The 25,845-nt window shown below is 38.3% G+C and overlaps 1 protein-coding gene across 1 annotated transcript in view; it reads right to left on the bottom strand.

Annotated features, from left to right (window-relative positions):
- Positions 1–25,845, bottom strand: part of LOC136878928 (very long-chain specific acyl-CoA dehydrogenase, mitochondrial) — a 147,710-nt gene that overhangs the window by 81,863 nt on the left and 40,002 nt on the right. Inside the window, exon 7 of the mRNA XM_067152546.2 lies at positions 13,132–13,395. Coding sequence (XP_067008647.2) covers positions 13,132–13,395 — 264 coding nt within the window. The remainder of the gene's footprint in view (positions 1–13,131; positions 13,396–25,845) is intronic.

The following is a 25,845-nucleotide window of genomic DNA, read 5'->3' as shown; positions in this document are numbered from 1 at the left end:
CTGATGATGATGATGATGCACATCAGCATCGAAACCGGTACCATTTTATTATTCTAACATTGTATGGTATTGAATAGGTGGACCTTTCTTGTTCCCATTAGATTCTCGGTTCAATACGGAATTAACATGAAGTTTTTAAACTTGAATGAAGCAGCCAACCAGGCAAAAATTACAGCCATCAATATATGGGTTTAAAGATTAAAATTGGAATAATAGGCAAGGACATTAGATTTATTGCACAATGTATAAGGCTAAATCTTACCCCAATTTTTCTTAAGAATACATTAAAGCCAAATTTCTTACCCTTTCACTGGCGTAATGTTTACCTTAAGACTAACAAACTTTGGTTAAGAAATGAACTAAAATTTTTATATCGGAAGAAATCTTTCCTTAATCACCGTTTATATGAGGCTCACCTCAGAGCTACTGTTTTACTTACTGAAGCCCAATGGAACTCATTTCAAAAACAAACTTTTGCTAAGTTATCAGATATACTAGCCACAAAACAGTCCACACTAGACAAAAACTCAGAGTACTTTTAGACAAAGCTAATTCTGGAGGCTCTTCTTTCAAACAGACTGGAAATTAAGAACCTGATACTGAACTTTTGCCTCAATTCCATCCTCCTTTGATCAACCTCTCCAACATAACCTTGGATGAGGATGAAAGGGCTATTCTTGCTAAAGGTCCAAAGCACAACTGGCCATGTCCAAATCCCACCAATACAGTTACAAAACTTAGTCATTGAGTCAGAGATGGCTATTAGTAAAAAGCCACACGACCACATGACAACTTGAAAAAACAATTCTTTCTGAAAAACGTGCATTAGTCCATCATAATAATAATAATAATAATAATAATACAGAGCCTTTTAAAGTAAGAAAGAATATTCAGGACCTCAAGAAGAAAGAATCTGTTAACAACCTTATCATCTCAAAAGCTGATAAGGGCAATACAACCGTAGTTATGGAGAAAACAGAATACATACAGGAAACCAAAGCCTTTCCTAATAATGATTCCTTTCCAATTATAAAAAAGGACCCTACACAACTCATTCAAAGACAGTTAAAACAAATCTTAAAAGATTCTTCCTTTATTTTTACACAACAAGAAAAACAAAAGTTATTAACCATGAATCCGAGTTTACCAACAGCGAGATCACTTCCCAAGATTTTTTTTTTTTATTTTTTTTTTTTTTTGCTAGTTGCTTTACGTCGCACCGACACAGATAGGTCTTATGGCGACGATGGGACAGGGAAGGGCTAGGAGTGGGAAGGAAGTGGCCGTGGCCTTAATTAAGGTACAGCCCCAGCATTTGCCTGGTGTGAAAATGGGAAACCACGGAAAACCATTTTCAGGGCTGCCGACAGTGGGGTTCGAACCTACTATCTCCCGAATACTGGATACTGGCCGCACTTAAACGACTCCAGCTATCGAGCTCGGTATTCTTCCCAAGATTCACAAGGCCGGTGTCCCCATTCGACCTATTATAAATTATATGCCCAGTCCTCTTTACAAGCTAGCACTGTTTATTCAAACGTTTCTTGGTAAAAATTACAAATGTTTTCGAACAACTCTATTAAGAACACCACAGAATTAAATAATATATTGGATCATTTTGTTCTTAGTCCCTGTCACACTATGCACTTTTTCGACATAGTTAACATGTTTGCCAGTGTAAATACCAACGAGCCTCTTCCTATCACCAAGAAGAATCTTCTTGCTAATAGCCAAGTTAGTAAGTTCTATATTTTATGAGTCTTCTTAGCTTGCTAATTAAAAATAATTACTTTACTTTTGTTAATACCATTTATAAGCAGAATGGTCTGGATATGGGGTCACCGGCCTCCAGGATTTTGGCAGAGATTTATTTAGATTTCCTAGAAAATAATGCTACAGTTAACAATTTAACCTTCAGTAATATTCATTTCTGGGCCAGATTTGTGGACGATACTTTCGTAATTCTTGATGAACGGTCCACAGATGCAAAACCTACTCTTGATAATCTTAACAGTTTAGATCAAGATATAAAGTTTACCTTAGAATCCGAGAATAATAATCATTTAAATTTTTTGGACTTAACGGTTACTCGATCACTTTCTTCTTTTTTATATATCTATAGAAAACTTACTGAGACTGCTATCACCATCAGGAATGATTCTTCCCATCCTCAGGCCCATAAAACTGCTACCTATAATAGTCAGGTTGACAGCCTATAGAGTTCCTATGTCAAAAAAGAATTTCATTAACGAATTATATTTAATTCGGGCGTTAGCTAGAAACAATGGTTTCAAGAATGTTTTCATTGAGAGAATCATTAACAAGTTTAAGTACTTGTCCTAATACCATCCTTCTGAGAAGAAAACCCAAAGTTAATACTTTTTCGACTTTCACCTTTACAAATCAAATACACAGTGTCACCAACGTCTTCAAAGAACATAACACCAAGATTTCTTACAGAACTAATAATAGAAGTATTGACATCCTGCATAACTCCACTTCATTAAATACAAATAATGTTTTTCATAGTTCCGGAGTGTACAGGTTATGCTGTCATGATTGCAGCAGTTCTTATCTTGGACAAACAGGACGTAACTTTAAAATCAGATACGCGGAACATGTTAATGCCGTTGGATACAATAGGTTTTCGGCAATGGGGCAGCATACAAAATATTTTCGGCATAAGTTTACTAGCACTGATCAGGATCTCACAGTTTTACAGGTTCTTATTAAAGGTACTTTAGTCGACACCATTGAGGGCTGTTTCATTCACCTGGATCAATACTTTAATGCTGGTTTAAATCTCAATGACATTTCGGAAAAACCAAAAGTATTGTTTGATTTTTTAATAGCGTTTTTCAGACTCAATTAAGCTTCCAATAGCAAATCAGTCTTTCAAAGCATACAGAAAAAGTTCTCACGCCACGCCCTCTCACCGCATCACCCTGCATAATTCCCCTCCCTCTTCCCTCTTTCCTTCATTGCCATCAATTCTAAGACCCTACTTCTCCTACCCACTTTCCCTACCTATCCTATCTCCCCTCAGTACACGCCCCCCGTTCTACTTTCCCCTCCCTGCCCCTCCAACACAGGTACAATGGCCACGGTGTCTTGCGGCTCTCAGTGTCTTCTCTAATGTTTGATTATAAACATCGTACACGCTGCCAGAGGTGAGTCTCATATTCACGTTAATTCTTACGACAGGACCTTATCTTTTATTATTTTTTTTTTTTCAAAGGCCTTTCTTAACAGTCTCCTCTTGTTCTTTATCTGCTTCAGGTCCCATTTTGAACCGAGAACATTGTTTAGTACCCTGGAAACACAGCGTCCGCCTTATCTTCATGTAATTTTTTTTTTTTAAATTATTTAATACTCAGCAGACCAAATCCAGCCACGTTCTTCATGTTAGAGAAGACATGTATTTTATAATGCAAAACAGTGTTTGAAGTTTCTTCATGTTTTTTTTTAGTTCTAGAAGTTTTTACGTCTTATGACTGGTTACGTTATTTTAACGACAGACTTTTTTAACCAAAAAAAATGTTTCCTTATTAATTGTATCTGTTACTTCAAGACTCAGTGGATGTTCAGCAAGAAAATCTTTTATACAAATAATCTTACGAAATAAGGAAATATGCTCTCAGACTTTTAAAATAGTGAGATATTAGTTTTTGTCCTCAGCTCAATTTAATCTGCTCACATATTATTCAACACTTTTAGATTTAGAGGACTCTTGTCAAGAGGAAGTACTGTATATACAAAGTTTTAAGACATTTGGTGCCATATTTTTAGGTTTAGATTATAAGTTAATTTTTACGATCATGTTTTTAATTACCATATTTTTAGGTTTAGATTATAAGTTAATTTTTACGATCATGTTTTTAATTAAGTCATGCCTAATTTTGTAAGATTTTTGCACACTTTTATGCACTGTTTTCGTAACCTTGTCATTGTATGTTTTTCTGATTTATGGCTGATGATGATGCACACCAGCATTGAAACTGGTACTAAGAATAATAAAATGTTATAAATTATTTTATAACATTGTATGGTATTGAATAAGTGGACCTTTCTTGTTCCCATTAGATTCTCGTTTCAATACGGAATTAACATGAAGTTTTTAAACTTGAAAGAAAGCTGATTTAAACCCGACAGTTGGGATGAAATACCTTTCATATCTTGCTAGTCCAGGAACTAAATTCAAATCTAATCTATTAAAAACATCTATAGTTATAGTAACAAAATTAACAGCTTCAAGTTCAGTTGCAACATTCTTGTTTACAGATAGGGCTATCACATTAACTGCTATTGCTTCACTTTTCGTTTTTCCACAAGTAAACATTTTATCATACAATTTATTTAGCAAATTTGACTCACAACCACCCGAATTGAAATTCAAACCATGCTGCACAGAATTATAAACATAAGTGACCTCTCCAGCAGCACATTGTAAATCTTCAGGCTCATGTTCATGTTTGTGGGTTACTGTAGTCACATCTTAGTTCGTGAACCATAGGCAACGGCTGAGTGGCCTAGTAAGTGGTCCTGAGAGTCGGGATACCAGCTGTTGCTATGGAATGGGAGTGGGCATCTCGGACATTTTCTGAGTCATGGCCCTCCTTGTGCTGAGGCGGCTAGGACTATACAATTCACCGGTGGTCCATAACCCGTTAGAGGAGAGATCCTCACTTGGACTATGTGCAAGTAGGGTAGCATCCTGCTTCATGAATTTACCGAGCTCAGAACATTTTAAGCAAGCCTCGGACCTATGGGAGTAACGGAGTCCCACCCCCATTTGACTGGCGAGGGACTCCTTGGAAACAACTTGGCGAACAAAATGGAATTCGAGGGGAGCTATCAATATTAATGGGGCTTATGGAAGAAAGAAAGTAGAACTGGCTGAGTCAGCAAAGAGGATGCATTTGGATGTGCTAGGAGTAAGTGATATTCGGGTAAGGGGAGATAACGAGGAAGAGATAGGAGGTTATAAAGTGCACCTGATGGGTGTTAGAAAGGGAAGGGCAGAGTCTGGGGTAGGGTTGTTTATCAGGAATACCATTGCACGCAACATAGTTTCTGTTAGGCATATAAATGAGCGAATGATGTGAGTAGATTTGTCATTGGAGGAATTAGGACTAGAACTGTCTCCGTGAATTCACCATGTGAGGGTGCAGATGAGGATGAAGTTGACAAGTTTTATGAAGTATTGAGTGACATCGTCGTCAGGGTCAACAAGGATAGAATAGTGCTAATGGGCGATTTCAATGCGAGAGTTGGGAATGGAACTGAAGGATACGAAAGGGTGATTGGTAAATGTGGGGAAGATATGGAAGCTAATGGGAATGGGAAGCGTTTGCTGGACTTCTGTGCTAGTATGGGTTTAGCTGTTACGTATACATTCTTCAACCATAAAGCTATTCACCGCTACACATGGGAGGGTAGGGGTACCAGATCCATAATAGACTATATCTTAACAGACTTCGAATTCAGGAAATCTGTTAGGAATGTAAGAGTTTTCCGCAGATTTTTCGATGATACAGACCACTATCTGATCTGTAGTGAACTAAGTATCTCTAGGCCTAGGGTAGAGATAGTGAAATCTGTCTGCAAACGAATAAGGATAGAAAATCTCCAGGACAAGGAAATTAAACAGAAGTCATGGATATGATTAGTGAGAAGTTTCAAACAGTAGACAGTGAGCAGGTTCAGGATATAGAAAGTGAATGGGTGGCATACAGGGATGCTGTAGGAGAAACAGCAAGGGAATGCCTAGGAACAACTGTGGGTAAAGATGGGAAAAGGCGAACATCTTGGTGGAATGATAAAGTGAAAGCAGCTTGTAAACATAAAAAGTAGGCTTATCAGAAATGGCTCCAAACAACGGCCAAGGCACACAGGGATTTGTACGTAGATGAAAGAAACAGAGCGAAACAAATAGTTATTGAATCCAGAAAGAAGTTGTGGGAAGATTCTGGTAACAACCTGGAAAGGCTAGGTCAAGCAGCAGGGAAACCTTTCTGGACAGTAATAAAGAATCTTAGAAAGGGAGGGAAAAAGGAAATGAACAGTGTTTTGAGTAATTCAGGTGAACTCATAATAGATCCCAGGGAATCACTGGAGAGGTGGAGGGAATATTTTGAACATCTTCTCAATGTAAAAGGAAATCATTCTGGTGGTGCTGTGAACAGCCAAGCTCATGGGGAGGAGGATGATGATGTTGGTGAAATTATGCTTGAGGAAGTGGAAAGGATGGTAAATAAACTCCATTGTCATAAAGCAGCAGGAATAGATGAAATTAGACCTGAAATGGTGAAGTATAGTGGGAAGGCAGGGATGAAATGGCTTCATAGAGTAGTAAAATTAGCATGGAGTGTTGGTAAGGTACCTTCAGATTGCACAAAAGCAGTAATTGCACCTATCTATAAGCAAGGGTACAGGAAGGATTGCAACAACTATCGAGGTATCTCATTGATTAGTATACCAAGCAAAGTATTCACTGGCATCTTGGAAGGCAGGGTGTGATCAGTCGTTGAGAGGAAGTTGGATGAAACCCAGTGTGGTTTCAGACCACAGAGAGGCTGTCAGGATCAGATTTTCAGAATGCGCCAGGTAATTGAAAAATGCTACGAGAGGAAAAGGCAGTTGTGTTTATGTTTCGTAGATCTAGAGAAAGCATATGACAGGGTACCAAGGGAAAAGATGTTCGCCATACTGGGGGACTATGGAATTAAAGGCAGATTATTAAAATCAATCAAAGGTATTTATGTTGACAATTGGGCTTCAGTGAGAATTGATGGTAGAATGAGTTCTTGGTTCAGGGTACTTACAGGGGTTAGACAAGGCTGTAATCTTTCACCTTTGCTGTTCGTAGTTTACATGAATCATCTGCTGAAATGTATAAAATGGCAGGGAGGCATCCAGTTAGGTGGAAATGTAATAAGCAGTCTGGCCTATGCTGACGACTTGGTCTTAATGGCAGATTGTGCCGAAAGCCTGCAGTCTAATATCTTGGAGCTTGAAAATAGGTGCAATGTGTATAGTATGAAAATTAGCCTCTCGAAGACTAAATTGATGCCAGTAGGTAAGAAATTCAACAGAACTGAATGTCAGATTGGTGATACAAAGCTAGAACAGGTCGATAATTTCAAGTATTTAGGTTGTGTGTTCTCCCAGGATGGTAATACAGTAAGTGAGATTGAATCAAGGTGTCGTAAAGCTAATGCAGTGAGCTCGCAGTTGCGATCAACAGTATTCTGTAAGAAGGAAGGCAGCTCCCAGACGAAACTATCTTTACATCGGTCTGTTTTCAGACCAACTTTGCTTTACGGGAGCAAAAGCTGGGTGGACTTAGGATATCTTATTCATAAGTTAGAAGTAACAGACATGAAAGTAGCAAGAATGATTGCTGGTACAAACAGGTGGGAACAATGACAGGAGGGTACTCGGAATGAGGAGATAAAGGCTAATTTAGGAATGAACTTGATGGATGAAGCTGTATGCATGAACTGGCTTCGGTGGTGGGGTCATGTGAGGCGAATGGAGGAGGATAGGTTACCTAGGAGAATAATGGACTCTGCTATGGAGGGTAAGAGAAGTAGAGGTAGACCAAGACGATGATGATTAGACTCGGTTTCTAACGATTTAAAGATAAGAGGTATAGAACTAAATGAGGCCACAACACTAGTTGCAAATCAAGGATTGTGGCGACGTTTTAGTAAATTCACAGAAGCTTGCAGACTGAACGCTAAAAGGCATAACAGTCTATAACGATAATGTATAAGTATATATGCACTGTCTTGGTTCCACTAGAACCTGTAACAGTTTTGCAATGCTTCTGAATTCCCATGTCCTTATTTATGACACTACAGACACCAAATGCAATTTAAAACTGTGAATTACAAACAGTGCACATAACCTCATATTCATTCAAACTTTTATTATTTCTCTTTAGAAATGGATATTCCTTTACTAACTCAGTTGAGAAGACACATTTCCTCCCCCCACACCCCTCCTCTTCATCATCATCATCATCATCATCATCATCAAGTTACCACTCCAATTTTCCAGGTGTGGTTTACACGCGCTCTCCATTTTAATCTATTCATGTACCACTGCTCCTTCAAGACTTCATCCCAGTTGATTCCTTTGGATGTGATATCTTCCTTCACTTGGTCCAACCATCTCCTCCTAGGTCTTCCAACAGGTCTTCTTTCCAGTAATCTCAGTATGCAACCATTGTTTTGCAATTCTTCCTTCTGTCATGCGTTTGGCGTGACCAAACCATTGCAAACGTGCCCTAGTTATGGTCTCAATTTTCTCCTCATTTCTCCTTATTTATTATTTTTAAAAGAAGGAAGCCATACTTTCCGATGTTGATTTAGTTGAATGTAACTTAAAAGCTTTTCAGTCTGTCGAACACACAACTTCAGTATAAATATTACACTATAACATACCTGTAAAAAACCACACTATTAACACGTTGGCGACTATGAGACCCGCCGGCAGGTCACGCCAACTCTCTACTTCTGGACGGTGAGACCCGCCGGTGGTCTCACGACACATTATATATACACTAGAGCTGTATCGCGCGCCGTTCACTGATTATGCTTTCGTCCTTTCTGGTTCGTCTCTACATAAAACTAACTTCGTATACAGTGGGATATGCAGGGAGTACATAGGAGCTAGGATAATTAATAAATTATTCAATATGCTTGCTCCATAACTTAAATAATTTTCTGTGAAGAAAATATGTACAAATATAAGAATAGAGACATTCAGGTTAACACTGTTCAGAAAATCATAACTTTCAGTTGTATTGGAGTTGAATATATTTAACAGCATCGTTATTATTATTAATAATATAAAGAAAATTATATCGTACACATGGATTATTAAAACAGTTAATATTTTGTTAAACTAATGCACTGATGGTAAAAAAAAGGGAATGAATGTAACAATGTGAGGTACCACTTCAGTGTTGCTTGTGAAAACAAAGCAGGCATAACGATGGATTCTTGGGACAGTCCTCACAATACGTGGGCACTTTCTTGCAGTGCTTCCGAGCATAGGTATATCATGGATGCTCACTACTTCTGCGTAACAACTGATGCAACGTTTATGTACTTTTCTATTTCGGTCATCTTTTTCTTCTGTTTCCTTCAAAATATGATGGCGTTTTGGGAGAAGTGGAGAGAGTAGCTGCTTTTCCCACACTGTTCCCCAAAATTCCAACGACCAACTCCTCTCTAAATTTTCCAATTTGCAATTTCTTCCCCATTACTTCATTATGTAAAATGAGCGCATTCACAATAGCCGTTCCAAGCAGAAGTTACAGCGCAACTTTACGATACCACCTAATTGTTCTCCTCAGTACAGTGAAATAGCTGCTCAGTTGGTCAGATAAGTCAATACCTTGCTTCTTTGGGTTGTAGTATAAAATTGCTTCAGGTGTCACTACGTTTTCGCCTTCCCTATTCTGTTTTTCTGTATCAATTAGATCTAATTTATGTCTCGTAGAGATGAATCTCACATTACGTATATCTTTCCAATTTGCTACAACAATTCCAGAATTACTTTCTTTGTCAACTATCTCTCCCTTCTTCATTGATGGACATAGCAGTACATTTTTGGGAATATCTTTCACATTTTTTCTTAGAGTTACTACTAAGTGTGTGTCATTTTCTATCAAATACTGGGCAATCGACTAATTATTATAGAAGTTGTCTGTTACCAAAGTTACCTTGACGGAAGGGGTCTGGAATACACATGCTTGATTCGCAAGAGTTAACTTCAATTTTGTTTTCCACATCATCCTTGTCCTCCGAAATAATCTCTTGGGAGTAATTTAGAAATATTTTCCACATCCATGCCAATAATCTGGGAAAAAAACACTACTGTTCACTAGATACCCCAAGCAGGGATATAATGTACGATATGTCTCGAAATATAACTAATACATATCTTTGATTCATTTGAAACGTAAGAAAATAAGAAATTCAGCTCACTTACCGAGTCAATGTAAGAATTATATCAGCAGAACTGCATACACATTTAACATGTTGCTTCACAACACTACGTTCGATCAAAACAATGCTGCATAAAGACCGCCGATTTCAGTGAGGTCGCCGGTGGGTCACAGAGTGCACACGAACCCTGTGCGTTACTTGTGGACGATGAGATCCGCTGGGCGGTCTCAGCACACAGTGCACCCTAACGCCTATAGGCCATACTTAAGATATGTAATATTGTGTAATATATCCATTAGAGTTCAAGTATCTCCGATTTTTCAATTCTTTCCTAATGAATAAACCTGGAAAACAATACGCCGTCGTCAACGTGTTAAACAAGCAATAATACTGTAGTGTGTGTATTTTTATTCCATGTTTAATAGTATGTTATGCTATGGTGTAATATTTATACTGAAGTTGTGTGTTCGACAGACTGAAAATCTTATAAGTTACATTTCCTCTTTGACTTTTAAAGAAAAACTTGTTAACTTGTCATAGGCCTACTAATTTCATAACCAACAACAAGAAACTGTATCTAGGCTGAAAGAAAACAAACACACACACCAGGCAATTACTGTAATTAAGCTTTGGATGGCGTGGCTTGCATAGCGAAGTGAAGGCAAGGAGCATAGTGAACACACTGCAAAGGTATTAGAATACTGTTTTACAGAATATCTAGATCTTTGTCAAAGAAGAAAGAATGATGAACTTTGATGTTAAAAACAACATTGTGACTGGCTTTATAGTGCATATAGTGATGCAATCTAGTAACTGAAATAAAACTAAGTAATATTTCGACTTCTTTCAAGTATCCTGATGTTATCCTGATGTATCGAAACATTGACACTGCCCTTAAAATACAAACTGTCTCTAGAAAATACAGACGCCTAGCAACCATAACAATCTTGAATACGGTATCAGTATTTCGCACCTGTATACGGTAACAAATTGTTCAACACCTCTGAGTATATAATGTACATTTAAAATGTCAATTTTACCATTGCAATAAGAGTTACTGCATTTCTATCAAGGCAATGAATAATACAAGGGATTACTGATCAAAGAAAACAAAAATAAAACAATTCGAAGCATTACTAAATTTTGTTTTGTAATGACACTTAACACTCTAACGTAAATTTTCTTCCGCTACTCATTATTAATGTAGTTATCATCTTCCTCTGTAATTCCATTCCTTCTAATGCTGATGTAAATGATGCAATGCAATGGTGAGGTGAATTTTAGAAGACCTTTGAGATCCTTCAACTTTTCTGGACTGATAATATGCCCACAGGATACAACGTAGGCAAAAGCAAAACAACAAGCCATTTTCTTTCCTCAGATAGTCTGCTTTGGAATGTGAAGCGTGGTACTATCAACCTTACAGAAGATAGAGTACAAAGACCAAAAGATTCTCTCTGGCATAGAAAAAGTGTACTTTATGCTATTGTCCAGTGTCATTAACTACTACTTTTTAAAAGTCACTTGGTTCAGTTAAGTGCAAGACCATCCAAGAGGAAGAAACTGAGTGGTTTGTTTAGAAGCTACAACTTTCAGTATTGGCCCATTTAGAGTAAGAAATAAGTAACAACTTGGGCTTAACTAAGGCAAGTGGTCAAGTTAAACACTCATCAGATAGAAATATAACAAAGAACATGGTTTAACAACTGAAGAAAATTAAGATACTAAACAGTGCACAACATAAAATTGACAAAATGCCTAGAAGAAATAAACAAGTCAGAAAAAATACACCATTATAAGAAAGTTTTTACATTTATTTACTTCAAACACCTGACTTTGATAGCAGCGAAGCTCACAGTGAAATGGAGTGGTGTTGCAATTCCACCTCATTATATAGTGCAGGCCACAGTGCCTACTGGTTTGCCACACTGAACGGGCAGTTGCTGACTGGCTGTTCTTTGGCCAATGATTGAGGCATTAAGAAGCCCAATGTAAGTCGACCTGCCTTGGCGGAGACAGGCAACTGATCACCCATGGCTTTTTCTGGTCTGCCGCGGCAGAAACGTCGGGACCATCACATGCTCCTGGACCAAGGCCTACAAGCCTGGAAAACACTGATGAGCTGCTGTATTGTTAACAAGAAACCAACAATGGACATGGGCATGGAATCTGTGGCCACAAGGGAAGTCACTGATCTCACTGTTCACTTCTCTCTAGCAGACAGTCAGTATTCTCAAGGTTAAAAATGTTTTTCCTAAGGATCTACTTAACGGATTGATAAAAAACCACGTGCAAGGAAATACTGGATGTCTCTAACACTGACAAGTATAATAAAAAATGGAATAGCAGTTTTTACATTTATTCACTTCAAACAAAATGACAGACAAAACTTTCAACAACAATGAACATTATCTCCACATTGTGTATCATATCAACCCTTTCAAAACTCAAGGGGAACGAATGTACGGACAGACACTATATTAAAAGTTAGAAACTTCATTATATTCCGTATTGAACTGGGATTACAGTAAATTGAAAATGTTAAGGATCTGCCTTTTCAATCCAATGATAGTTTATTGAAGTGAGTTAGATCACATGTTTATACAAGATTGGTACTAGTTTTAACGCTCATTGTTCGTCATCAGCCAGTGAATCAACTGAGCAAATCATAACTAATCAAAAAACAATATAAAACATATGACAGCACCAACAATGACAAAAGTTAAATTTTAACAAGTTAAAATGATGAGAGTATGGTCATGTCATGTGTTTTAACTGGGTTACCTTCTCAGATTTTATAGAATTTTACTTTATGTTAGATGCACCATACTCTCATCATTTTAACTTGTTACAATTTAACGTTTGCCATTGTAGGTGCTGTCATGTGTTTTATATTTTAACTTGTTACAATTTAACTTTTGTCATTGTAGGTGCTATCATGTGTTTTATATTGTGTTTTGATTAGTTATGATTAGCTCAATTCATTCATTGGCTGATGATGACGCGCAATGAGTGTCGAAACTAGTACCAATCTTGTATAAACATGTGATCTAACTCACTTCAATAAACTGTCATTGTATTGAAAAGGTGGATCCTTAACATTTTCAATTTACTGCAGACACCATATTAGTAAGATAACTCTTTAAAAACTTGTATATTTAGTGTTTACCTTGGAAATGGCAGCCTCCAGCTGGAAGTCCACAGAGCCTCTGTCCATGTTACCACTGACCATGTACGCCAGAGACTCTGTCACGTACTGAAGCATTGCCATTCGAGCCAACTTCTCCTGGATTGCCCCATAAGAGTCGATGCGACGACCAAACTGGATGCGAGTGGTGGCATGCTCTATAGCCTTTTTTGTGACGGCTTGCATAGTACCAGACAGAGCAGCAGCCATACCAAACCGCCCATTGTTCAAGATGTTCATTGCAACCTACAAAAACAACAACTTGTCTAATTCATATGAATGTAACAGTCAGTGATAATCAGCTAACTCTTATGGTCCTGTATGAAGTAGTCTGAACAAGGTTTCTTTTTTTATAATTTTGCCAATGGTTGGCAACAGTGTGCTTCACATGGCTAATGCTTAGATCTGTTGCTTTCTATGCATTGTTTGTCCACTGACTGAATCTTAATTCCCCTTTGCAGTTACTGTTTTAAGGATGAATTTATTTGCATATGGTGTACTTATGAGATTCATCTGTCTTAAATCAATACAACTCCCAGGAAGCATAGTGCAAGTGTAGCAATACCTTACAACATTAAGAGAGACAGTTACTAAATTCTGTGTCGGAGTGGGTACCGTAAATCGAATTATTCTATGGCACAAACAGACTGGCTCAATTTCACGGAAGGGAAAAGAAAACTATGCCAACTGATGACTGCTTTCTCTTCAGAAGAAGTTATTAAATCCCGGGCTCCCTCAGGTAGCCTTATTTTGTGAACTGAGAGATGTGAGTGAATCAGCATTTGATCAATATTCTAGCAAACCTGAAATGAAACACCAGCTAACAGGACAAATACAGTACATAAAACACATCTCTAGGGACATGTAGTCATCAAGATTTGACAACAGAACAATACAAGAGTCTAGTTCTATGGCTAAATGGTTAATGGTCAGCATGCTGGTCTTTGGTCCAAGGGGTCCTAGGTTTATTTGCCAGCTGGTAACAGATTTTAAATTTCAATATTTAATTCCTCTAGCTTGGGGGTGGGTGTTTGTGGTGTCTTCAACATTTGAATTCATCTTAGGTAGGGCCCCATCCTTACAGACACTTGAGTCGCCTAAAGGGTGCAGCATTTGCCTGGTATAAAAATGGGAAACCACGTAAAACCATCTTCAAGGCTGTTAACAGTAGGGCTCGAACCCACTATTACCAAATGCAAGCTCACAGCTGTGCGCCCCTAACCACACGGCCAACTCACTCAGTGATTATAAAATATTATGTCTACAAAGACCTTGGTGTATTTGCTACAATGTGTCAGATAGAAAAGAGAGCAAAGAACACAAGGCTCAGAAATTAATTTGGAAATATAGTATGATGTACAGCTTGTCAAATGGGATAAAAATGATTGCAGAGTATGGCTATTGAACCTCATATTGCAGCAATAGCGTTGTCATGAAGTCATGTTCAGTTGAGACCAAGAGAATCCCACAGGTGTACGAGAAATTTTTCATCACCATCATCATCATTATTATTACTATTATTAGAAGAAAGTTCTCTAATGAAGGTCACTTTGAAGTGCAAGGGCAGATTCAATATACAGTAAAATACCAGTATAACAAAATTTTGGGGACCTCTGAAATTAATTTGTTATAATGAAATTTTGTTATACTGAAATAAGTCAATTCTTAAGAACTCGCCTAGTATTATATCCGTTAGACATTGTTGTTTTTAGGGGCGGAACTACGAGGTCATCCACCCTGTTATATCAGCTGCAGGATCTATATAACTTCAAAATACCCTTATATTAATAAGAGTTACAGTACCGACAGATGTTTCCAGAAAATCAGTTTTTACATTGTACCAGCAAGTCTACACACTGATCCAGAACATCATTTTTATAAAAAGTCTGTGATTTTCTTCTGAACAGATCCAGACACAAAAGCTTGTTCCAAATAGTCACCAACCACTGCACATGAATTTAAAACAGATTCTGGCACGTCACTTCATGACACAAGAAAATCTTGAAGGCTACGTGCCATGTTCGTTGCCTGCTGAAGAGTCAAGCTCTGTCGATCACAATCATTTTGGGGGTTGTCTTTCTCTTCCTCCTCATCGCATGGATCTCTATCATTCATAATGTCCTCCACAATTTCCTCATTGGTGATTTCTTTGTGGACTATTACATCACTATCTACATTGATGTAGTTGGTAAGACTTACCGTAGATGGCACATGCAACGTTGTACACAAACGCTTCCAATTCTCCTCGGTTTCCACATCATCCAACACTTCACTTTCTGCGATGTCTTCTGTAAAAACCGCTCCAGCTTTTCTAAAGCAGTTTGTGATGATGTCTGCATTCAAGGATTTCCATACAGCATTAAACATCTGCATTGCTTCCAATATACTGATGTTAATGTCTCTATTCATGGCAACGTTGCACAGCATTTGACGGACTACACGAGCTCGGTAATGCCGCTTTATTGCATGAATTATACCCTGATTCAGCAGCTGCAGAATTGAAGTTGTATTTGGAGGCAAAAATAAAACTTTAACATGCTCCAAATGGCGAGGCACACAATTATGAGAAGAGCAATTGTCCAATAATAGAAGAATTCTCCTCTTTTCGGCTTTCATCCGACGTTCCAAGCCCAACAACCACTCTTTGAATAGCACAGATGTCATCTATGCCTTAGAGTTGTGCCTGTATTCACAGGGCAGATGTTGCACCCCCTTGAAGCACGTTGGCTTCCCAAACTTCCCAATTATGAGAGGCTTCAGTTTGTCCGTCCCTGTGGAATTGGTGCACAAAAGAGCCGTGATACGTTCTTTTGAACGTTTGCCCCCAAACCACTTATTTCCCTTAAAATCAAGGGTTTTGTTCGGCATTAGTTTATAAAATAACGCAGTTTCGTCTGCATTATAAATGTCTGCCAGCAAATATTCTTTCAAGGCATCCTTTAGAGTTTCCAGCCACCATGAATACGCAACTTCCTTCGGGGCATCGTTAGCTTCACCATTTATAATTTTGTGGGATATGCCATATCTCTCCCGGAACCTATGAAGCCAACCAGCACTACCCATAAACTCAGGTGACCCAAGCGAATGTGCGAAAGATCACGCACACTCACATAACATTGGGCCATTTATTGGAATGTTTTTACTCCGCATTTCCACAAACCACGTATAGACGGCTTGGTCCACCTCCTTGTAGTCAGTTGTCCTGATCTTCTTACGCTGTGGACCTAGGGCATCAGCACCAATGTTTTCCTCTATCTTCGTTTTCTGTATTAAAAAGGTAGAAAGTGTTGACGGGCTAATGCCATACTTCTTCACTACATCTCCTTTCTTTCTGCCTTTCTCTACTTCCGCAAGTATTTTACATTTTTCACTCAACGAAAACTGCTGTCGCTTCTGCTTATCCATTTGCGATGATATGTACTTATTTATTTAACGAAATGCACATAAACTTTGCAAGTTTAATGATATAACCTTAACAGCAAGAAGTAGTAGTTCTCTAAGAGAGAAAGAGAAAACAAGCAGAAATCAGCCTGGATTTTTATTTATCTGATGCTATGACTGACCGCAGCTGGACCGGTCCAAATAATGACATGAGAAATCAAAGAGAATGTGAGAAGTGCTTTTAGGCTTTGCGAATTAAATACGAAGAAGAAACATGCAATACATGTTGTGACGAAACTGTCGCGTTCATTGGTGGATTATAAACATTGCGATCCTACTCAGCCAATAGTGTGACGTCTTACATTGGTTGATGGGCGAAGCCTATTGGTTGCGCAAAGCATAGCGTTCATTGGTGCATTGCAAACTTGGCGCTCCTACTCAGCTAATAGAGTGACGTCTTACATTGGATGACGGGCGAAGCATATTTATTTATTTAATAGCACACAAATGTGCATTAAAAGAAAAATACATTAATCTTTCGCATATTCTAGTAAAGATTTTGTTCTCCTGCTGCACTTGCTGAAATGATAGCGATCGCAATGTTTACCACACAACGTACACACACAATGTAGGGATGGTTCATGAAAGTCTGATCGCCGGCATAGACGATGGTGAAACCCATGTACCGCCAGCCTATTCAAAGCACTTCTCACGTCATTATTTGGACCGGTCCAGCTGTGGTCAATCACAGCATCAGCTGAATAAAAATCCAGGCTGATTTCTGCTTGTTTTCCCTTTCTCTCTTGGAGAACTACTACTTTTTGCTGCGTATGTGAAAGCTGCATTCTTATTTTCAAATCTTCCAGTAAAAAAGTTTCTTTGGATAATTCAAACGCAAGTCGTGATGGTGGCATCTTGGAGATGCCCGGTGTTCGTTTCAGAAATCTGGCCTTTACATTTTCAATAGTTCGAAGGTCAGACACCGTTAGTCTTTCCCAAATAAGTTCCATACCATATGTGAGAACTGGGCGAAGCGTATTTGTTACACAAAAGCGATTGCCTTCTCGATTGCGTACGGTGCATGTATGGAAAATGGCGATCATATCGTCTGAATAACGAAATAATGTAACAAGGAAAATGTTGGTCATAAAACAGGATGAATTTTGGTTTCAATTTGAGAAAATATGGTCAAACTGGTAAAGAAAAGAGCTCGATTTTAATTCGTTATGTTACAGGCGAACTATGTAATGCGAGTGGAATGTATTTTTTTGAAGACCTTGTTTGAAAAATATGATATGATGTTTTATTTTTATTGACCTAACCTGTACTGTATAATGTTGTAACATAGGCATTTTTAAATAGCAGAATTCTGTCTATAGTTCCTGGAAAGATCCAGAAAGTTACATAACTTTTGTACAGGGTGTGTTACTTTGTTGGTATGTGTTCTAGAAAGTGTGTTCTATCTATTCTGGAAAAATACGACTTTCACGATCATGCGTATTCTAGAATGTTAGTCAAAGTTCGCGATCAAAAGTAAGGTTGTGATTGGTGAGTCTAGGTGGCGATAGGGAACTCGTGCACGCTGATTGGCTGCCTCCAAGGCCAGTAATTCCTATATATAGTGAGCGAGGCAGTGTTCGAATGATTCTGTATCCTGAATTCTGTGGGTCTCGGTTTATCTGTCTGCGAGCAGCCTATCTGGTTGACGTCCCCCGGTTTCTGGGATGGCACACTCCTCGGGTAAGCATTCTTGAATTCCTTTCCTGCTAAAATTTCCGTAATGTTCCGATTTGCTTTTCATACAGGAGTCTGCCCTAACCTCGCCTAGATTCACCAAATTAGTTACTTATGACGCCTTAGTTTTTCAGCTGGGCTTACCTGTTCGTTTCCGAGGCATTCCCATTTCTTGTTTCACTAAAATATGTATATTGTAGTTTAACATTATTTACCTTGGGGGTTGCCTCTGGTAGTTCTGCATCACTTGAGGTACGCTAGATTTTGGATAACCTGTAAATTGCATTGTACTACTGCATTGGTAACTGGATGTACAGTTGATTTGAAATTTGAATTTACACTGCTACGAATAACCTATGTATATCACTGAACTTATAGCTCATAACTTGGAATGTATTTGTAAAATTATCTTGTAAATAATATTTTTAAAAACTAAGGATCACGGTGATTCATTTTGGAATCCGCTATCTAAACCATGTCCATGCCTTTGGTAGGTTCCCAGCCCTTTCATCTTCCCGGTTTGTTTTTCATTAGTTGGCCCTACTGATATTTCGTACATGTTTTGTTGGAGATCCGAGTAATGCTAGCTACTGTTTTTCCGAGTGTGTAGTGTTTTCTTATATTGTGTACTTTGCTCTTACCTTCCCCTTTTAACTCTGTTTGTGCCTTGTTTGGTGTTACCCCTGTAGTAGAGGTAACACGTTAAACTGAAACTACGAAATTCGTTAAAATGAAATATTTTAACATACAACAAATAGGAAAAAAGGAAGGGAGCGAAAAAAATATTCGTTATTCTGAAAATTTTGTTATACTGGTGTTTGTTACAGCGGAATTCTACTGTATGTACCAAGCGAAGACTGAACCAACATATTCAGCACATTTGCAACAGATCATAAAATTCCCTGCAAGATGTTCTGGAAGTGTTTCTTAGATGAAAGCCTAGGAACCTTAGTGCCAGTCAATGGCATGACAAAAAGTGACTAGTAGATCAAAATACTGGGAAGGAGAGCTTTCATGAGCTGCAGAAACTGTTTCCAGATGGCAACAGACTTTGCTCCATTCTGCACTTCAAAGAAAGTGAAAAGAATAATTAGTGACAAAAATATTTGTAGGATAGAGTGCCCAGGAAACACTTCTGACATTAATCCCTCAGGAAACGTGTGGGCTATTTCTAGATACTCAAAACGTGACTATTCCCCAAAAAATAATTGGAGTGTGGTATTATGATTATGAACTTTTAAATATGTGCTCAAAACTTATGGAATCTCCGCCAAATCATGACACACAACTTAAATAAACAGAAAGGAGGACATATTACGATTAATTCACATGTTACTGTACATGATGCTTCAATATATTTTATTTCACCGTCAGGTTAGTGCATAAAAGACTCATTTTTTTAAATAAAACAATAAGTTCATATGGGAGAAACATTTCATTTTCTCCAACTGAGGATATCAGTATTAAAGAGCTGGTGATGTACAAGCTCACCGATCTAACCCTTTCAGCCCTAGGTCGCACGTTTGTGCGAGCTGAGTTTTATTTTTCTAACTGCTAAACTAAGTCACTTCTGTGCTTCGAACTGGACTACAATGATTGTGCGGGTTCCGCGCTACATCATTCAACTGTTTTTTGTTTGTCTACCTGTCTCCAGGAAGCAGCGGCAGCAACTGGTAAACAATGGTGTTAAAAACTGACCATGTGCTCCCAAGGTAAGTGCTTTATATTTTTAAAAATACGACGTTGTTGGGCTATGTTTGGGAATGTGTCACTTGTAGACGTTACAGTTATTGATTTTATGACCATTAGTTAGTTGTAAATACAATAATATTAATTTATACTTGTATCAAAGTTCAAGTAGCACAATTGTGGCAGTCAGGCTTTGCTTCAGGTCAGTGGGAATTCTAACCTAAAATTGAAATATTACTTTGTAAGCAGTATTTTTGAATTAATTCATATTTATAGAATAACTACAATATTTATGCCCAATTCCATATTATTTAGGCTTACAGGTGTATCTGAGGACCGGATATTACATTGTTTGGACAACTCTGATATTAGTGATTATTCAAGTGATGAAGATGACTGGGCACCCACGGGATCAACACTTGTTCATGAATATGTGTGTTTTAACAATACCATTGTACTTGTGGAATGGAAAGACTCCCTAAGAGTTGTTGTTGCTTCTACTTGTGCCAGGATTGAACCCCTGGCCAAGGTAAGAAGGTGGTCCAAAAATGAAGACAAATATATTGAAATCGACTGCCCTTTTTTGATTAAGTAATACAATGAGCACATGGGGAGAGTAGATATTTGCAATCAACGAGACAGAATTCAAAATATTAAAATCAGAGAAGAGCTAAATATAGAACCGTTGGTACAGAACTTACAGCACGCAGGACTGAGATGGTTCAAACATGTAAAACGAATGGGAAAGGAACGGGTAGCAAGAAGGAATTGGAAAGAGAAGTTAAGGGAAAGAGACCAATTGGAAGACCGAGAAGAAGGTGAATGGATCAGATTTGGAAGGACATTAGAGAAGCTGGATTGGATGTGGTAGAAGTAATGGAGCAGGAAAAGTGAAAGGATAGAAAGGAGTGCAGGAGGCTTGTTAAGCACACCCAGGTGACTGGAGTGGGTCACTGATGATGATGATGATGATGATGATGATGATGATGATGGATTAGAATGCTACCAAGCATGGTTCAGGACAAAGGAATGGACCTTGAAATGATTCTCCACTTTCTGGATACAAGCATTGTTAATAGTTGGCTACAGTACCGGGAGATCTGCCGAGCAAACAAAGTTCCCAAAAGTATGATTCTTGATCTTCTCATTTTCGAATGACAGTGGGGCAAGCATTGGTTGCAACTCCAGACAGAGAGAGAAAAAAAGATGAGGATGACAAAGTTGAAGACAACCCGCAAGAAGGAGACAAAGATCTAGACGCCATCTCCTAAGCCCGTCTACGAAAAGAGATGACGGGTACGACCGCTGGCCCAATGTTGATAAAATAGCTTTACCACGCTCTTGTCAGTACGAAGCTTGTAAAAGTAGAACCAGAAACCGTTGCATTAAATGTGATTTATATTTGTGCATTTCAAATGATAAACATAAGGTAAAAAGTTGAAGAATGTTGAAAACATTTTGTGTGTGAGTTTGTGTATAAGTGGGTGGGGGGGGTAATAGTCACCATTGCTGTATATTTTTAATGTAAGTTTTGATTTTTAATCATTTTTATACTTGTGAGTAATGTTATTGCTTGTATTTTGACTGTAAAGTTTGTAAGTATGATGTAACACCTAACTAGGCTAAGCAGGTTAAGTAGTATTAACTAAAGCCTAACCAGCACAAACATGCTAGTCAGGTTTTGAAAAAGCATCAATTTTGGAATTTTTAAAATATTTTTCCGTGATTCTGCATGTCAAACAATGGGTATAAACATGCATTGCACAGAAAAATTCAGAAAAAAATCTCTCAGGGCTGAAAGGGCTAACAGAAATCAAAAGACTCAGTAAGTGGAGGTACGGTCACTGTTGATAAAAGGCAGTTTTCGGCGATAAATCAAGTACTAGACAATTTTCTTTTTCTCATGTGTTCATCTGGAACAAACCTGCATGTCTGTGACCACTCAGCGACACATATCCTCACTCAACTCTTGGAAAAAAGTCAGAATGGCCGCTTGTAATTACAGTATTTGTGACGGTATATTGACTCCATCAAATATCCATCCCCACAGAAAGACGTCCCAGGTATTTAATATTGGGGTTATGTGGTGGACAGATTGGGTGGGCCGCAATGAAAACGTTCAGGACATCGATGGGTCATCACGTGGGGCCGGAAATATTCATGCAGGAAGTTCAGAATAATATTTTCTGTGTGCGTATGAGCTCCATTTTCCCTATGGGAATCAACATCTACATCATTTCAGGACTTCAGAAAACATTTTGAAACACAGAAAACATTTGGAAACAGAAAAATGCGACTATTTTACAATCTGATAAATGATATGGAGTAAGTGAATTTCCAATTCAACGCACTGCTGAGATCTCCGGGATCTTACGACATCTGACGATTACGTGAACCCGGAACAAAATGGAGTAGCGGAAAGGAGAAACCGTACACTCAACGAGAGGGCCAGATGTTTATTAATGCAGTCTGGACTGCCTCTCTCTCTTCCTGGACAGAGGCTGTTGCAACAGTGAATCACATTAGAAACAGATACCCTACAAGTAAACTGGGTGGACTAACTGCTTACGAAGCCTGAACTGGAAAGATTCCAAATGTTTGTAAAGTAAAAAAAAATTGGATGTGAAATCTACTGCCTAAATCGATCAAGGAACGTGGGAAAATTCGACCCTCGCGGAATGAAGGGCACATTCCTTGGATATGCGGAGCAGTCCAAAGGTTTCAGAATTTGGTTACCACAGGAACGAAAAGTGGAAATCTCACGTGATGAAAAGTTTTTGAAAGGAAATAGAAAAGAGCAAAAATACAATCATGATATTTTCCCGACTCAGCACACAAACGTAGAGCACTTTGATGACGAAGATCCCAACATAGAGCCAGAGTAGGTTGATCCTTTCATCAATGTAAACGTAACTCCTAGACACACAGAACGTACAGAAAGCATCAAAGATTCAGATAATTCTGAAGAGAATTTCTTGGTTTTGAAAATGAAAAGAACCAGAAATACAACAATCTCGACATGCTCCAGGGAGACCAAAAATGATTTGTTCGGGATCACGAAGCAGGCCTCAAAAGCTTTATCAGGAACAAGGTGGAGGACAAATTGATTTGGTATGTCTGGCTGAGGTTCTAACGCAGATGGCTTGAAGCTGGCTGGCCACTGTTGGCACTGACGCTTGAACAAGCAATTACTAAAGCTTGGTGTTAAACCAACACCCGGCGATTCGAGCGTCTATGTGAAGGGTTCAGATGCTGATGCTCTCCTAATCACAGTTTATATGATGACATTTTAGTTTTATCACGGAACGCGAGAGAAACTGACGAGTTCTACAAATTTCTACAAAAGTCGTTTGAGGTCAAAGACCTAGGAGACATTAATCACTCTCTCGGGATTGAGTTTTCTGGAGATGAATCCGGTGTGACCTTGAAACAGAAGGATTACGTTATGGACATCTTAGATCACTTTCAAATAATTGCAAGCCCGTGGCCACACCAATTGAAGCTGGAGTTAAACTGTCAAGATCGAGTACAGAGAGATCATAGGTGCTGTTATATACCTATCAACTGCAACGCGTCCAGAATTTATTCAAAGATATGAGCTTCATTGAAGTTTCCATACTGAACGGAGATCACAGAGATGAGATAACTATTAGGTTCCACCTATTCAATACTAATTACGTGTTGATGTTACTAATAACTTTTATTCAACTTGGGACCGGTTTCGACACATATAATGTCATCATCAGCCATAAAATGAATCACAAATATATAAAGCAAAGAGATAATCAAAACTATTGTGGATTCACATTGAAATATGATCATTAAAAATCTTTAACCGTCCATTCACACCATGTGTTAAGATAAATCGCCATAACAGAAGAGCAACGGCATAATATATTTTTTTTTTGCTATGGGCTTTACGTCGCACCGACACAGATAGGTCTTATGGCGACGAGGGGATAGGAAAGGCCTAGGAGTTGGAAGGAAGCGGCCGTGGCCTTAAGGTACAGCCCCAGCATTTGCCTGGTGTGAAAATGGGAAACCACGGAAAACCATTTTCAGGCCTGCCGATAGTGGGATTCGAACCTACTATCTCCCGGATGCAAGCTCACAGCCGCGCGCCTCTACGCGCACGGCCAACTCGCCCGGTGCATAATGATTTAATCTGGAGCAGTGACACATTGAAGTATGCTTATAGTCTCTCACTAATCGAAAATTAACAGAAGGTTCATCAATATGTAGTCTTTGTGCATCCGTTTAATAGAAGGCTCCTACAAGCTTCCAAAGTAAAGTCATTTAAAACATTCACACATGCTATACATAAACCAGAAAATAAATACTTAATTGTGAATCTAAACCAGAGCGTCGAGAACTTATTTGAATCACTTGGTATGTAATTTATCCCTGATAAAAATTTTAACACTGATGAATATGAAATCAGTCAGAGGTAAAAGACGTTAGTCTTGTGAGAAGGAGATATAAAATGTTATATGTGGTAGGTCTGGAGGGGAGAAGACGGATTTGGGGGGGGGAAGAAAAATATCTTGTTAGGGGAGTAGTAGGTTTAAGGTGGGTCTTGTAAACAGTGTGGTAGGGGTTTGTAATGTGATAGGGTACTGTGTATTGCGCTAAATATTGACATCCTATTCGGAAGATTAAAATACTTAAATACTTTAATTAAAAAATCAAACAAAATGTTAGTTTTTTCTGAGATTTCGTTCAGATTCGAATTGGAGTTGAAGAACTGGTCTAAGTGAATGAAGCCGTTTTCTGCGACATCAAGAATAGGGCCTTTTACCTCTGACTGATTTCATATTCATCAGTGTTAAAAATTTTATCAGGTATAAATTACATACCAAGTGATTCAAATAAGTTCTCGACGCTCTGGTTGACGCATAGCATGTGTGAATGTTTTAAATGACTCTTTACTTTGGAAGCCTGTAGGAGCCTTCTATTAAACGGATGCACAAAGACTACATATTGAAGAACCTTCTGTTATTCTTTGATTAGTGAGAGCCAATATAAGATTTCTTGGGAGAGAAGTAGGTTTAAAACGTGATAAAAACAATCCAATCACAATTGTTTTACTCGCCAAAGTACCTAACAAATAATAATAATAATAATAATAATAATAATAATAATAATAATAATAATAATAATAATAATAAAATAATAATAATAATTTTTTTATGTCCCCACTTGTTTTTAACAATTTTCGGAGACGCCATACAAAACATACTAGGGTATATGTTAATAAAAATGGGAGACAACGAACGCACAAAATTAACGTTATGATAATAAACGCATTACCGCCACACCTGCAGATATCCATAAATGCAGCAAACTTTCCTGTTATTTATTTTTTCCCCTCGTGGAACTTTTAGCATTATCCACGCGATAGCGTACCTAACCTAAACAATGTGGTCTCTCTTATCTCATTTACAGCTGTTTCTGAAAATCCTGATGTGATAACTGTAGAGAACAAGCATGAAATATACTTAAAAATAAGGGTCTGGCTATCACCAACCGTAGTTATCAAAAGAATGCTACCAGTCACTATGTATTACATTTGGAAATACAACTCGTAATATAAGCTAGATATGAGCTGGTGGTTTGGCACGCTTTCAACAATATGGCTTTATTCAGAAGGAGTGGCTTCTGATACACATACACCAGCTGGGAATATCAGAGACCATCTCCAAAAACATTTGGGAAGAGCTTCACACAGTTTGGACTCTATAGTTGGCAACTAAACTATTTTTAAAAGGTTCAAAAAGACGGGGCTTCGAATGCTCTCGGTCTCAATTGCAGTGCAAGGCTGACGAGATGGCAGTGAAGATGACATCACTTGGAACGACGACACGCCAGTAGCAGGGAAGTTACTGGCACAAG

The sequence above is a fragment of the Anabrus simplex genome, chromosome 8, assembly GCF_040414725.1.
Source record: "Anabrus simplex isolate iqAnaSimp1 chromosome 8, ASM4041472v1, whole genome shotgun sequence".
Taxonomy (NCBI): Eukaryota; Metazoa; Arthropoda; class Insecta; order Orthoptera; family Tettigoniidae; genus Anabrus; species Anabrus simplex.
This window is presented reverse-complemented; position numbering and strand designations above follow the sequence as displayed.